This window comes from Photinus pyralis, unplaced genomic scaffold, assembly GCF_008802855.1.
Source record: "Photinus pyralis isolate 1611_PpyrPB1 unplaced genomic scaffold, Ppyr1.3 Ppyr1.4_LG3a, whole genome shotgun sequence".
Taxonomy (NCBI): Eukaryota; Metazoa; Arthropoda; class Insecta; order Coleoptera; family Lampyridae; genus Photinus; species Photinus pyralis.
Genome location: NW_022170509.1, coordinates 3,189,850 through 3,204,169, shown reverse-complemented (window position 1 = coordinate 3,204,169; position 14,320 = coordinate 3,189,850). Strand labels below are relative to the sequence as shown.

Sequence of the window (14,320 nt, the reverse complement as noted above, 5' to 3'; positions counted from 1 at the left end):
GTAATTTTTATGGAGGGGTAACGTCATTAGCTACAATAGTGAGATGCCCAAATGGCATGACGAACGAACATGACAAAATAAAATTCGACATTCAATGAACTTGAATTGCATTGTTTTGCACCGGATCGACTACGTGTATAAATTATTTCTAAAGAATTTATTTGTAATAATTTTACCAGATTTTGTCTGGAAACGGAAAGAATTCACGTTTTATGATTTTTTAAAACGATCCAATTTAATATTTGGAAATAGAGAAAGTTGTTCCTTTTTATCCGTTACAAAAGTAATCAATTCTCTATTTCTAATAGGAGTTGTCCAAATTAGTATACTATTTGTTAATAGTTATTATGGGACTGCTTTTGTTGTAAAAGAATACGGAAGATTTCCTGATATGGGCGAACCGTGCTATTTTAAAAATACTTTCCATATTTTAATCACGGCCATTAGTACAATTTTTTGATAAATTGGAGAGGACACTACTACTACTACTACTACTACTAGCTTACTTATGCGAATATGTATAATTCTAAATAAAACATATTTCATTTAAATAAATTTTTGGGATAAAAGCTATACTTGATATTATCGTGAGATTATTAATAATAATTACTTAATAATATTCTGGAGAAAATACGCAAGTAAAATAATCTCATATACTAGGTATAGATTTACTTTAGCACTTGTGTTAACACTCATTTGCCATCATCTACTATCAGAAAACGATTTCCCAGTAAACATCTATCTCGTGAATTATCACTCAACTTGAAAATAAATTAACTGGTTGTACTTCATTGATTGCGAATTTCACCAGAGGTGCTTTATTCGAAACGTTGTCGTTAGCACACCAAAAATGCTAATCGGTACCCCCGTGCCCTTGATATACTGTATACACATCTTGGAAACGTGCGGAGATAAACGAAGAAAGAATTGTAGTTTTATGAACCGCAACGGCGACTTTTTTTTGGTATTTTTCGATGACTACAGTTTTTAAGATTTTGAAAAAAATTGTGAAGGGAAAATTATAGGGTAATTATGTGTTCCAACCGAATTTTTGACAACAGGTTGTAATTGTGGAGTTTTCCTAAACCATTTTTTATTGCCAAGATCCTTTTTCGATGAAAATACCACTTGATATCGCCATATTGTGTAAATAAATTAATGGAAATGATATACACTGATAAGCCTGATAGATGCGAATGTGAGAAGTGATTGCTTTTATGACGTTATTTTTATATTATTAACGATGTTCATTTTTTTTGCCTTGTTTTTTTGCAGTATAGGTAATCAATTTATTGTTTTAAATGCAAGAATTGCAGGAAAAACGGCCTGGCTACACTTCACTTATGCTTGATTGCAGATACCACTGATTTGTTCAATACCTAAAATTTCCACCCCCTACAAACTAATTTCTAGGAAATGTTCATTCCTATCAAATTTGTATGAGAAGGGCCACCTTAAACAGCATGGTCACCCAACAAATTTAAATATGGTATGATGGTTCGCGAGCACAGCATTTGAATGCTCATTAGATTCTCTAATCAGACATGGTATTAACTTTTATTTTCATTACCCTTCAAACAGTTTCAGTACATCCGGATCTGTTAATTCAATTCATCTATTATGTATTTACACTAACTTGACCTATGATAATAATTCGGGAGTTCGTATAATAAAATGACATAAAGTGGGATATGGGATCAATGGGATCAATACAATAAAAAACTAAAACCCTCTTCCGCGATTTTTTTAGTTAATTTGTTGCCTATTTTCTCAATTGGTATAAAAGAAAGCAACACAATTTACATTTACCTATGATTTTCCATATCACTCGAGTTAAAAATCAAGTATTTTAAAAACTTTAATTTCAACCTACTTGCAAAAGTAGTATAAAAACAAAAACACCAATAAACCACAATAATATATTAAAACATCGAACGCGTTTCGACAGCAAGGTTGGCACCATCGCGACATACTTTTTCATAATCTATCGAAGAAAAATATTCTCGTGGTCTCTCCTTATACCCAACATTAACGGTTTTCAGCTTTATTCAAGATTTTTCACAGAGTTTTACTTTTGGCTACTTTTCTTTTGAGCCCTGTACCTATGACTCCGTGGGCATCAGAGCATGCTATTATGTAGTACTGAAAAAAACGGTGATGTTTGTTTTTTTATTTTGTCTTTTGTTAGTATGACCTGCTGTTTATTTTTTCATGTGAAATGTGGTATCAGATGACTTAGATGTTCATATATATTTCGAAAATGCGATAAAATGCAAGGTGTTCTATTTAAAATAAGAAAGTTGCCATCAACATCCGGTAAAACCGGAAGTGAAGCGATCATGACGATATTTTCTTTCGATAGATCATGAAAAACTATGTTGGTATGCAAATTTTCAGATTTAAATTATTGATGGGAGTCTGAATACTTTTAGGTCACGGTTTGCGCGCAACAGCCTGTAGTATATAGCAATTGCAAGGGATTGTAATTACTCTCACTCTTGTTGCTCTCCAAATATTTTTGATAGATTTAAATGGTCCACAAACAATCCTGCAATTTGCCTCTGAAAATAAATTTCTCGTCTCGTCTCTAAGCTTACATTACTTTCTGCAAGATTGACACTTTCATGCATAGGTATAGCAATCCTCAATTGTGGGGGTTGCGCTTTTGTGGCACATCAAATGTATGTATTTCTTTAACAGATTAGGTTTAAACATTGAATAAAAAACTAAGCTTATTCAATGGTTTAAATGATCTGTAAGCGATCTTCCAATTGTATTATATAAATAAAATTCAATGCTGATTTCAAATTACTTACTTTTTCTTACATGTACGAAAATTCTCCACCGCGGGGGCTGTAACTTTATGGTACATCAAATAGTTTTGTTTCTTTGGCCGTCTAAAAATAAAATCTCTCGCTGTCTTCAAATTCCGAAACTTTTTTTTAAATTTCCCTATCACTTTACAATTACACTTTTATAGTACACCGCATATTCTTATTTCTTTGATATAGGTACTATGGTTAAATGATGTATAAGCAACCCTGTAATTGCCCATGTTCCTTTTCGAATTAAAATTACCTAAATTACCTACTTACATAATTTATTAGAAAATGTACACATATCAATCCTCGTCTGCGTCTATTGTCTATTTCAGAACATTTCTCGCACATGTACAGGAATCCTCGTTCGCTGAGGTTGTAACTTTTGTGACACACCATAAATATTTTGGTTTCTTTTGTATAATATGATTACATGATCTATAAGCCACTCCCAATTGGCGTTAAAAAATCAAAAGTCTAAAAGTAAAATGTCTAAAACTAGTAATCCCGATCCTAACGCAAAAGTCACCAGAAAAGTAACTAAAAAGGTATTAATGCCGATCCTAACGCAAAAAGATACCACAAAGTTAAAGTTACTACAGTTACTTAAATCGGTGGTGTTGTTAAGAAGCTCGCAAAAGAAATTAAATTTTTAGGGATAACTGTACAGGACGAATTTAAAATGGTTTCCACATATAAATTATCTATGTACGAAACGTATCTGTTTTATACTCACTTAGAGTCATGGAACACTATCTGGATTTGAGTGCATTAAAATCGTTGGTGGTAATCGAATAAATCACGCATATCGCATATATGACATCCGAAAAAATTGTTCATTGTATAGCTACCCGTCTCGTACGTTGGCAAGTACCGAAAGGGGATGTTACTACGCCTGTATCAAGCTGATGTATAGGTAGTGCACTTCCACCAAATATTCAAGAGCTTAACAATTTCAAAACTTTATATAGTTTTACGGTTCGAGCTGTATTCCATCAGCGAGTTTTTTTTTTAATTAATTTTTTTACATTTACATTATTTGAATGAGTTTTTTTTTTGGTTTCTTAGTATGCACCTATGACATTACTCAACTTTGTCTTTTTTCTAATTTGGTTTTTGTTTTGACATAAGTTGTTTCATATGATTTTCAGTTTGTTTGTAATTACTGTAAATATATTTTGCAAATTAAATCAATATTGTTATTATTAAAAAAAGGTAGTAATGCCTATCCTAATACACAAAGTCACCAGAAAAGTTACTCAAAAGGTAGTAATGCCGATCCTAACTTAAAAAGTCACTAGAAAGTTACTAAAAAGGTAGAATGCCGATCTTAATGCAAAAAGTCACCAGAAAAGTTACTAAAACTTTACTAATCCCGATTCTAATGCAAAAAGTCACCAGAAAAGTGACTAAAAAGGTAGTAATGCCGATCCTATCGCAAAAAGTCACCAAAAAGTTACTACTCATTTGTATACAGGATCTAATGTAAGGGGTATTCCTTACAGATATTTTGAAATTGTTGTTGTATGTAGAGGCTATTTGGAGTGACTTCGATAGCTCATTTTTAATTTTAAGCTTAAGGTAGCAATCACGGAATGTTCTCAAAAGGCCATTATCATTCCACTATGGGAGTGATCGCTTTATAGGCTTATCACCGGACCTCGGTAAACTAACTGTTGCTGAATCTAGAATCGCTTTAGTATTACGTCTCAACATGTATAGTTTCTGGACGTACAAGGTTTTTCTGGAGATTGATCTAATGATTTCGATTGGGGTATTGTTACCTTACAGATATTTTGATTTATTGAGTATTTGATCAAGTGTAATTCTACATAGATAAAACTTTTTATTTTGGACTTTTCTAATATTTTAATTGAAAATGAATTGGAACCATGTGCCAAAAAATGGAGTGCGTATGTGCGCAAAGCCATCCTTTTTACTTGCAGACGGAATTTTCCAAAATCTAACAGAGAGCCTTTCAAATAACATTGGTCATCAAAATCCCTGAACGAATTTGTCTAGGGTGTGACTAATTTTTTCGGAAAAAAGGCTATTGTGGCAATGCGCTTTACGATTACTTTTGCAACTTTTATTTTTGCGTTGTACGTTAGGGGTGTGCTCTTTAGGTGAATTTTTAAAGGCGGCAACAAAAGGCTAGTTTTTTGAAAGTGCAGTTTTAGTTAGTCAGCGAAAATGAGGATTTTCGAATTTTGTTTTCAAAATAAGACAGTCAAATAAAATGGGTGGTACGGCCCGTCGTTTTTCTAGTATATTAAGCTAAACTGGCCCTTCAAAGAGTATAGTTTTTTTCTTTTTTTCCCCCCAGATAAATCAAAGGGAAGTCTTCATTTGTCGCATAGCAGCATTTCCTTTCACTTTTTCTTTCGACCTGCTACTATGTGCAACTCGCGCTTGTACTGGAAATGATCAGGTCCGAAATAATAGGATAGCTACAAGTTTTAATAATTTGAATTTATTGCTTTAACCCAATACAGAAACTATGTCAATGGAAAAAATACAAGAAAATACATACTTGTTATTACATCACGAGATTCTACTAAACAAAAAAAACATACGTATTGTACTAAAACAGCAAAATTCCTTTAAACTTGAAAAATTAAAAAAATATACATACATATACCAATTTTATCCTGTCAACGGTATGCAGGCTAATTTTTAGTGAAATAATAACTATATGTAAAGAAAGGTGTTGCTTCGCTATTGTATTTTGCTGAATCAGTTCCACGTCGAATTAAATTTAAAAAGTTTGTATTGTAAAACTTAAAATAGTTAATAATAATCATGGTTACTAAACGTAAAAAAAGTAATCGAATACTGATTACAATTGTTTGTCATAAAAGTATTTAATTACAGTAATTGATTACTTCAGAAAATTTGTATTCGATTACTGATTACAATTGTAATCGATTACTTTAGCATTGTAATTACAATTACTTTTATTCTTAAACTTATGTAGGTACATCTTACACGTATCCATATTTTTTAACGTTCATTGATATTTTAAAGATATTTCGATAAAGTCAGATATTCCATAAGTAAGTTAAAGATCTATAGTAACCGATGCACTTTGATTGGAAGTAGAAATTGGAATTTATGTACCTGCTACACCTAATTTTTACTAAATAAGCATGTTAAAAATAGGCGAAATTACACAGTACTTTATCAACTAATAGAATCAAAACAAATAAGTACAACAGACATAGAGGTAGATACCTAAATTACTCTATTGTAATCATGGTTACCTTAGTGTTCGTGATTACGTTAGTAACCATGATTACTTTTGTACTCATGATTACAATATGATTACTAATTAAGATTACTACTGAGAAAAGTAATTAAATTACAATACTGATTACAGTACTTTAATAGTATTTAGTTACTGATTACTGATTACACAGAAAGTAATTAAATACTGTAATCAATTACAATAATTGTAATCGATTACTTCCCAGCTATGAGTCCAGGTAGTTTTCTTTTCGAAAAGGGCGTTTGTTCTCTTTTCTTCTTAAAGTCTTTGATACTTTCACACCTGAGTGCAAAATGCTGTATTCTGTATTGATATATAAAAATATGAAGAAGGGGACGAAGATGGGTTGTGAACAATGGCGCTGCGTATCATTTTCTTTTAGGAAAATATCCGTAAAGGGCACTTTAATCAATAATTAGTCATTCTACAATCTTTTTTAGTTCTGTCGATCCCGTTTAAGGGTTTAACAAAATTAACGTGATTTTTCGAACTTTTTGCTCTGATTTTCGGTCACTACTATAATCGCTTTGAGATTTGATTTCAGTGCATCGTTTCTGTAGTTGAACTGCACGCAAAATATCTCGGTTTCAAATTTTCCAATTCTGTTTTCAGTAATAGGTAAACAATGCTCAAGGGACTAACTGATCAATTTTGGTCAATACTCGTCAACCAGTAGTGACCTTGTCGCTCGTTGTTCAGTTTATTAAGCAGCAGAGCAAAGCGATGCAAGCTTTATAGGGGAGTCGATGGTGTCCGTCTGTCCGTCCGTGAACACGATAACTGTCGAACGCTTGGACCGATTCGGTTCAAACTTCGCCCAGTTGACCTATATGCCACAAGTAATAACCCTATTGAAAATGGGTCAAATCCAATGACTCCGAGGGCACAGTTGACGTAAGTATATGCCACATGTAACAATTAAGCTTAATAAAAATGGGTCAAATCCAACGTAGGGTCACACCGAGTTGCTCTGTCGCTTTTTTAGATCCGCTTTAGGGGTTTATTAGATCCAAATCTTTCCGGTGTTTTCGTGACCGTGATTTTTCGGAACTGGATTTTCAGAAAACGACAGGGATATAACAAAAACGAGTTTTCATAGAATGAGGTATATTGAGGGTATATTTTAACAGAGTCAAGAGTTTGTATTGTCTCGCCACATTTCCAATTACTCAACAATACATAGGACCTTTGGCTATAGGTAATTGTTGATTACGTATGGGATCAAGTTTAAATATCCATTATTTGTTCAGCAAATTAGTCTAAATTATGCGATAGACAATTGCGTTTGAGGTCATTGTGCGCAAATATCAGTCTGCATTAGTGCAGTGAGGTCACGCCACAGTGACTGATTCGGCTTTAATCAATTTTCGTATTTTGACCATTTTTTCCCTCTTAGAGTCAACGCGATTATAGTTTGGCTACTCAGTTTTTAAAGCCAACAGACCCTTACTATGGGCCTCCAATTGTGTGCATTGGAAAGTGCGTCACTTTAAATTAAAAATGCAATAGTTATAGTTTCATTAGAAGTTTACGCATTGCATTACTTGTATGGTGGATATAAATAATTTGTCTTATCACTGATTCGGCGGAAAGGAATGCACAACATCCTCGCATTTGTCAATACACGATTATCCCATTAGCTTGATTTTTTGCTAGTAAAAATTGAAGCAATTTTCTAAAATTGGAATCTATTTTTAGTATTGATTATTTAAATAAAAACTACTTCTTAATAATTTATGTGAACGATTGCGTAAGATAAATAAATTTCCCAAGATATCTAAAAGAGACTATTTGTATATTTCAGGAATACGTAACAGACTAGCTCCAAATAAATAACGTCAAATATTTATGCAGAATCTCTACTACACGCAATTGAATCACGCGTCGTAGATGTGAATGAAGCAGAAAAATGTTATATTAAAGCGCATTAGAAAATGTGATTCGTTAATGAATGTATTGAATTACTAATCAGACACTTAATTATCTGAGTTGTGAATAAAGTCTGTACTGGCAAATATCTCCACATTGTCGTAATTTATCGTTATTTCCTGACAATATCAGTAATTCAGTAGTTCTAAAAAGTTCATATAAACCTAGTCGAGCACATGACCACTACTCATACAAATTGAATCCAGTAGTGAAAACCTCTCGTTCAACTTTTAATGCAGGTCGGAAAACCCAAGCTTGTTACAAATTAGGTACATTTTCGAAATGCTACAAGTGTTATGTCCGTACGTCCTCTAATCAAAAAATATTTACTACTGCAGATAATGTTTGAAAAAATATTCCTAAATAGTCTCGAGGGATGAAACATATACAAGATTAAGTTTTGTGCTAGGCAGCAGTTGACACCAGCACTAACATATAATTGAATTGACGAAATTATAGTCCCAAGAGCATTCTATATAAATATCGTCCAGATACACTTTCGACACTTGACTGTAACGTTAATATTTATAATAATAATTATACCCAGAACAGATCAGATAAAGCGTTTCAATTTACGAATATGTAAATTTCCGACAGTGATTAGTGATTTGTTCGTGAGTATATAACATAAAGTAGTGTTCAAATTACCAGTTGCGCGTATGACGTCTGGATGCAGTTCGCGTTTAAAAAATGCCGCCGGTCGAACATTCTGAATTTCATTACGAACACACCTTGGATACCAACGGCTTCTGTTGCACCTTAAATCAATCAAATAGTGAGCTCCAAGCCAAGGAATTGGACGAGTTCTTGTTCTTCGGCAAAAGCGATTCAGTGCAAAACTTAGGAGATTGCGGTGGTAACAACTTAATAGAAAGTTCAGAAAGTGAAAGTTTGTGCAATGAACCACCTCAAGCCAGCACGGTATTAAATCTAGATTTAAACGATTTAGAGTACGAATTTACAATGCTAACAGAAAAAAACTCGCAACAGGTCATTCTCTCGGAGGATCTATCGAAACCAGAAGAGACATTCTCAGTTTTAGGGGTTGATTTAGACCTTCTGTACTTCGATAATGACACCTTAGATAAAGAAGACGCCGACAATGTGTTGGACATTAACATTACTGACGGGGATACAGGTAGTAAAAAATTTAGTCAACGAATTGAGGATTTCTTTTACGAAACCTTCGACTTCAACTTCTTCAACGAAATGTCGGAAAATGTGGAAATCAATATTGGTACACCGGCACCTGCAGACCCGGTCCAGATAATAAACATGTTTCCTTACATAACCGAGGAAAAAAATAGAAGACGAAGAGCGCTGCTCTACGAAAGTTCTTACAATCCAAAAGATAACAAGCACAGAGGTGGTGATAAAGTCCGTTTTAGCAGCAAAAAACCTGACGCTCTACTGAATCACGACTACACGCAAAAGAAGGCGGACGACGATAAGTATTTCCCGTGCCCGATACAAACTTGCGACAAAATCTACGCTAAATCTTCCCACCTGAAGGCTCACCTGCGAAGGCACTCCGGCGAAAAACCGTTTGCTTGCAATTGGCAAAATTGCAATTGGAGATTTTCGAGGTCGGACGAACTGGCCAGGCATACTCGATCGCACTCGGGCGTTAAGCCCTACAAGTGCGAACTTTGCGAAAAGGCGTTTGCTCGTTCGGATCATTTGGCTAAACACAGAAAGGTGCACAAGAAAAAAATGGCCCAGTACGGAAGCTACAGTATTAGAAGACGTGTACAAGGAGTTTAAGGCCCAGTATTTATAAACATTTTGCTAAATTACAGCAGTGCCGTCATCATACTTATCATATTATTGCATTTAGTGTATTTATTTCGTTTCACATTAATTATTTAGCTCGTCAAAATGTATTAGATTAAATAAAGTGCGTTACCAAGACAGCTAGTTTGGGGCTCTTTCCAAAACAATTTTTGCAATTATGCCAGCTTGACCCAGTTTGACCCGGTGACCCAGCTTGACCCAGTTTGACCCAGTGGCCCAGCTTGACCCGGTGACCCGGTGACCCAGCTTGACCCGGTGACCCAGCTTGACCCAGTGACCCATCTTGACCCAGCTTTACTCAGTGACCCGTCCTGACCCGGTAGCACAGTAATTAAATTATTGTTAGGTATCATCCAAAGCAATTTCAAGTAACTTTTAATTTTAAAAAAAACTTCCTCAATAATATTCGGCAACAAGCACGTAGCCCAATTTCATTCAAGAGCACTAATAATACCTAAAAAAATCAAATGCATTTGTTTATAGTTTGTAGTCAAGTAGTCAATGAAAGTATTTAGAGAAAAGATTTATTTGGATTAAGCTAACTAGTAGAAAAAAATTAAATGTGAATGAACACCTGTAAGCAAACTGGTAAGCCCTGAAGCAAAGAAATAACATTATTCTAATACAATTCGGGACATGGAAAGTTTTTTACGGCAGTATTAAAGCAAACATCACAGAAATGGCAGTTGTCAAGCAATCGAGTATTATTTTCAACAAACCAGCATTTCATTTATTGCATAATCTGTACACTTGAACCGAGGGCACTGACTTAACTGCGTTATTCAATCAAACTAGGTGACTGGGTCGAATTGGGTCCCCGGGTGAAATTGCGTCGCTGGGTCAAACTGGGTCACTGGGTCAAACTGGGTCAAGTTGGGTCACTGGGTCAAACTGGGTCAATTTGGGTCACTGGGTCAAACTGGGTCTAACTGAAAAGAGTATGACGTGACCCAGCGACCCAGTGACCCAGTTTAATTTAGTGACCCAGGTGACCCAGTTGACCCAGTGACCCAATGACCCAGTCCAACTCTGGTGGGAGTTGTACGTGCAAACAAGGCATGCAAGTCTTTGCACATGATTAGATGTAGAGAGTGTAGACCATCAAACAATTGCTTCAAAGCATAACACATCTTAAGACAGCCTTCGAGTCGCCCAATTGCGCGGCCAGAAAGCCCAACATTTGCTTTTTCGCCTTTGAGCTGGGTAGGTACATATGTTTCCTCCAATTCAGTTTTTTGTCAAGTCTGATTCCAACTCTGAAAATTGGAGATGCTCTTGAAATAGCAGGGGAGTTCGAAGGCCCTCTAACTTTATTTTTCTTGTGAAGAGAACTAGCGCCGTTTGTGTCGGATTGATGGACAAGGAGTGTTCCCTACACCATTCTTCGGTTACTATAAGAGCTGATTGCATCCGGTTATTAATGTGGATATATCGTCCGCACTTCCCAGGCGCGTAGTCACTGTAATTGAGGCGACAGGATGCTGTTTACAGTGAAGTTCCACAGAAGTGATGATAGCAACCAAACCTTGGGGGCATCACTACTGTGTCCAACTACTTAGCAGATTGTAACACTTTCCCTTTTTTTCTTTTTTTACGTAAGCGACAGTCCTAAACTGCCACCTATGGAATGCAATCCCGCAGCAAAATCTCAATCCCGGTATTTGCGGGATTGTTAGATGTTAATCCCGCGGGATCCCGGTATTTGCGGGATCTCGCAAAACTTTAAATAAATTGGCAAATAAGCAATTCTGTGCGGTTAACTTCTGTATTAAAATAAATCGCTAATTATCACAATATTTAACAAAAAAGTACCTTCGGCCTAACTTAGAACTCAAAAAAACCTTACCTGTAAAGCACAAAAAGTCTTCTAAAGTGCCTCAAAAATCATAGTACATTTTTAACGAAAAAAGTTTAACAATTATTTAAAAAATAATTCGCCGTTATCAGTTTCATTAACAAAGTAAACAGAGTCGTCCCCTTGGTCGACAAATTCCTCAGTCCCGCAAATCCCGCGGGATCCCGCTCCATTTATGTGCGGGATTAATCTCGCAAAAATGCTGCGGGATCCCTGTATTTCGGGATCCCGCAATCCCGGTATTGCATTCCCTAGTTTCTAGTCTATAACTTTTGATTGAGAAGTCTGATCGAAAAAGTACGAATTGTTTTGGATTCTACGCACCAAAAGTAATAAGAAAAAGTGTTTTCCCGAGAAATTTTGGTGCAGTCGATTTTTGGTAAAAAAGGAAGGTTATACACTGCCTTTTTTTGAGGCCCTCAAAAAAAAATTGTCTCAGATCGACCCGGAAAAAAATTTTCTTATAGAATGTGGCCTGTAGAATCCATAATTTCAAACAGTTCCAAGATTGGGCTACTAGTTCAAAAGTTACAGCCCTTTGAATTTTTTTCGAAATTGGTTTCTAGTCTATAACTTTTGATTGAGAAGTCTGATCGAAAAAGTACGAATTGTTTTGGATTCTACGCACCAAAATTAATAAGAAAAGTGTTTTCCCGAGAAATTTTGGTGTAGTCGATTTTTGGTAAAAAAGGAAGGTTATACACTGCCTTTTTTTGAGCCCCGAAAAAAAAATTGTCTCAGATCGACCCGGAAAAAAAAAATTTTCTTATAGAATGTGGCCTGTAGAATCCATAATTTCAAACAGTTCCAAGATTGGGCTACTAGTTCAAAAGTTACAGCCCTTTGAATTTTTTTCGAAATTGGTTTCTAGTCTATAACTTTTGATTGAGAAGTCTGATCGAAAAAGTACGAATTGATTTGGATTCTACGCACCCAAAATTAATAAGAAAAAGTGTTTTCCCGAGAAATTTTGGTGTAGTCGATTTTTGGTAAAAAAGGAAGGTTATACACTGCCTTTTTATACACTGCCTTTTTTGAGCCCCGAAAAAAAAATTGTCTCAGATCGACCCGGAAAAAAATTTTTCTTATAGAATGTGGTCTGTAGGTCTCAATTAACTCAAATTAACAAGTCTTGTTTTAGGGAGTAAAAGTATGACAATTAATGCTTCTGGGGTTTATGTTCTCCTGGTCCTCGGACTTCAGATTTTTGTTCTATATATACAACATTACAAAAAACATGGCCGGTTTTTCAGACATCGAGTATGACGAGTTGCCTACCATCAGGCTACACATTTCAAACGCGCACCATATCGCATTTTTATACATTTTTAAAGTATATATTATAATTTTGAAGCCATTAACCCTACGTACGGCATTTTCATTAAATTTAAAATGATGAAAATACGATTCTATAACATGACAATATCAATGTATTCATTCTTTCCGCGCGTAAACAAATCAATCGTTACACTTGTAAATGAAAGGCAATGATGAAACGTTAATTAAGTCCACAGCAACCAATTATAAATGCTGAAGTTTATGTGGTTTTTTATCTTGTACCATTGAATTAACTTGTACTGCCTAAATGTAAAGTAACATAGAGTATATATTATTTACTCTATGAAAGTAATAATTACGGTAAGCACCAAATTTCATAAAATGCATCGTTCTGACATCTGTTGTGAATATAGTGGACTGAAGGCAAGTTGCCAAAAATTCAGATCTCGCCACACTTTAATAGAAAACTGCACGTAATACGACTTCCGATATAATTCGATTCATCAAACTAACATTAGATGTCAGCACGATATATTTTTTAAATTTTAGGCAGGACCATTGTTTAAAACAATGGCAGGACCCACCGTAATAAACAAATAGCATATAATTTTGCTACATTTAGGCGGTACACGTAAACAAAATTACAAAACACATAAACTTTGGCGTTTAATTGGTTGCTGTGTACTTTTATTATTTTATTATCTTTTCATGTACCCAACAGTTCCTATGTGTTTACGCGCGGAAAAATTGAATGCTTTTCGTATTATAAAACCGCTATTTTACTTGTTTGAATCATTTAAAATATAATGAAATGCCCCTACGTATGCTGAAAGGCTTCAAAATTTGAATATATACTATAAAAATGCGATATGGTGGGTGTTGAGGATGTGTAGCCTGATGTATAGGCAACTCATCATACTCGATGACTGAAAAGCGGGCATGTTTTTATGCCAATTTGTATATATAGAACATAAAAAACTTTTTATGATATGACCATTGAATAAATAATTTATTATTCAATGATATGACTCTAAAAGGTCTGTGTAATTAAGTCTTCAATGTTAGTAATTAGTTCTATGTATTTTCAAAAAAGGTTTAAAATTGGGCCTCCATTCTCATTAATGGATACCAAGTTTGTTACGAAACGTTGTACTGAGAACTATGCTTTGATTAAGTTGATCATTCAGTCTTTTAATTAATATTGGCAGTGTGTATTTTTTTAATAAAATTTCTTTCAATTAAGACTTTAGTGAGCAAGTAGTAATTGTACTTGAACTCCCATTCATTTGTGATAAGTATCTATTTAAACATGGTTGGAAGTTCGCAAAGTAAAATAATCCAAAATTATAAAAATGTCATTATGCACCTTATAAATAA

At 34.6% G+C, this 14,320-nt stretch overlaps 1 protein-coding gene across 1 annotated transcript; it reads left to right on the top strand.

Annotated features, from left to right (window-relative positions):
• The first annotated feature begins 8,412 nt into the window (after positions 1–8,412).
• LOC116166222 (transcriptional regulator CRZ1-like) lies at positions 8,413–9,922 on the top strand. The gene has a single exon (XM_031481087.1). The coding sequence runs from the start codon at positions 8,707–8,709 to the stop codon at positions 9,778–9,780; it is 1,074 nt and encodes a 357-aa protein (XP_031336947.1). The 5' UTR covers positions 8,413–8,706; the 3' UTR covers positions 9,781–9,922.
• The last annotated feature ends 4,398 nt before the right edge of the window (positions 9,923–14,320 follow it).

What these genes read in the sequence shown, in the direction of transcription:
- LOC116166222 (XM_031481087.1), top strand. Translation starts at nt 8,707, where the DNA reads ATGCCGCCGGTCGAACATTCTGAATTTCATTACGAACACACCTTGGAT.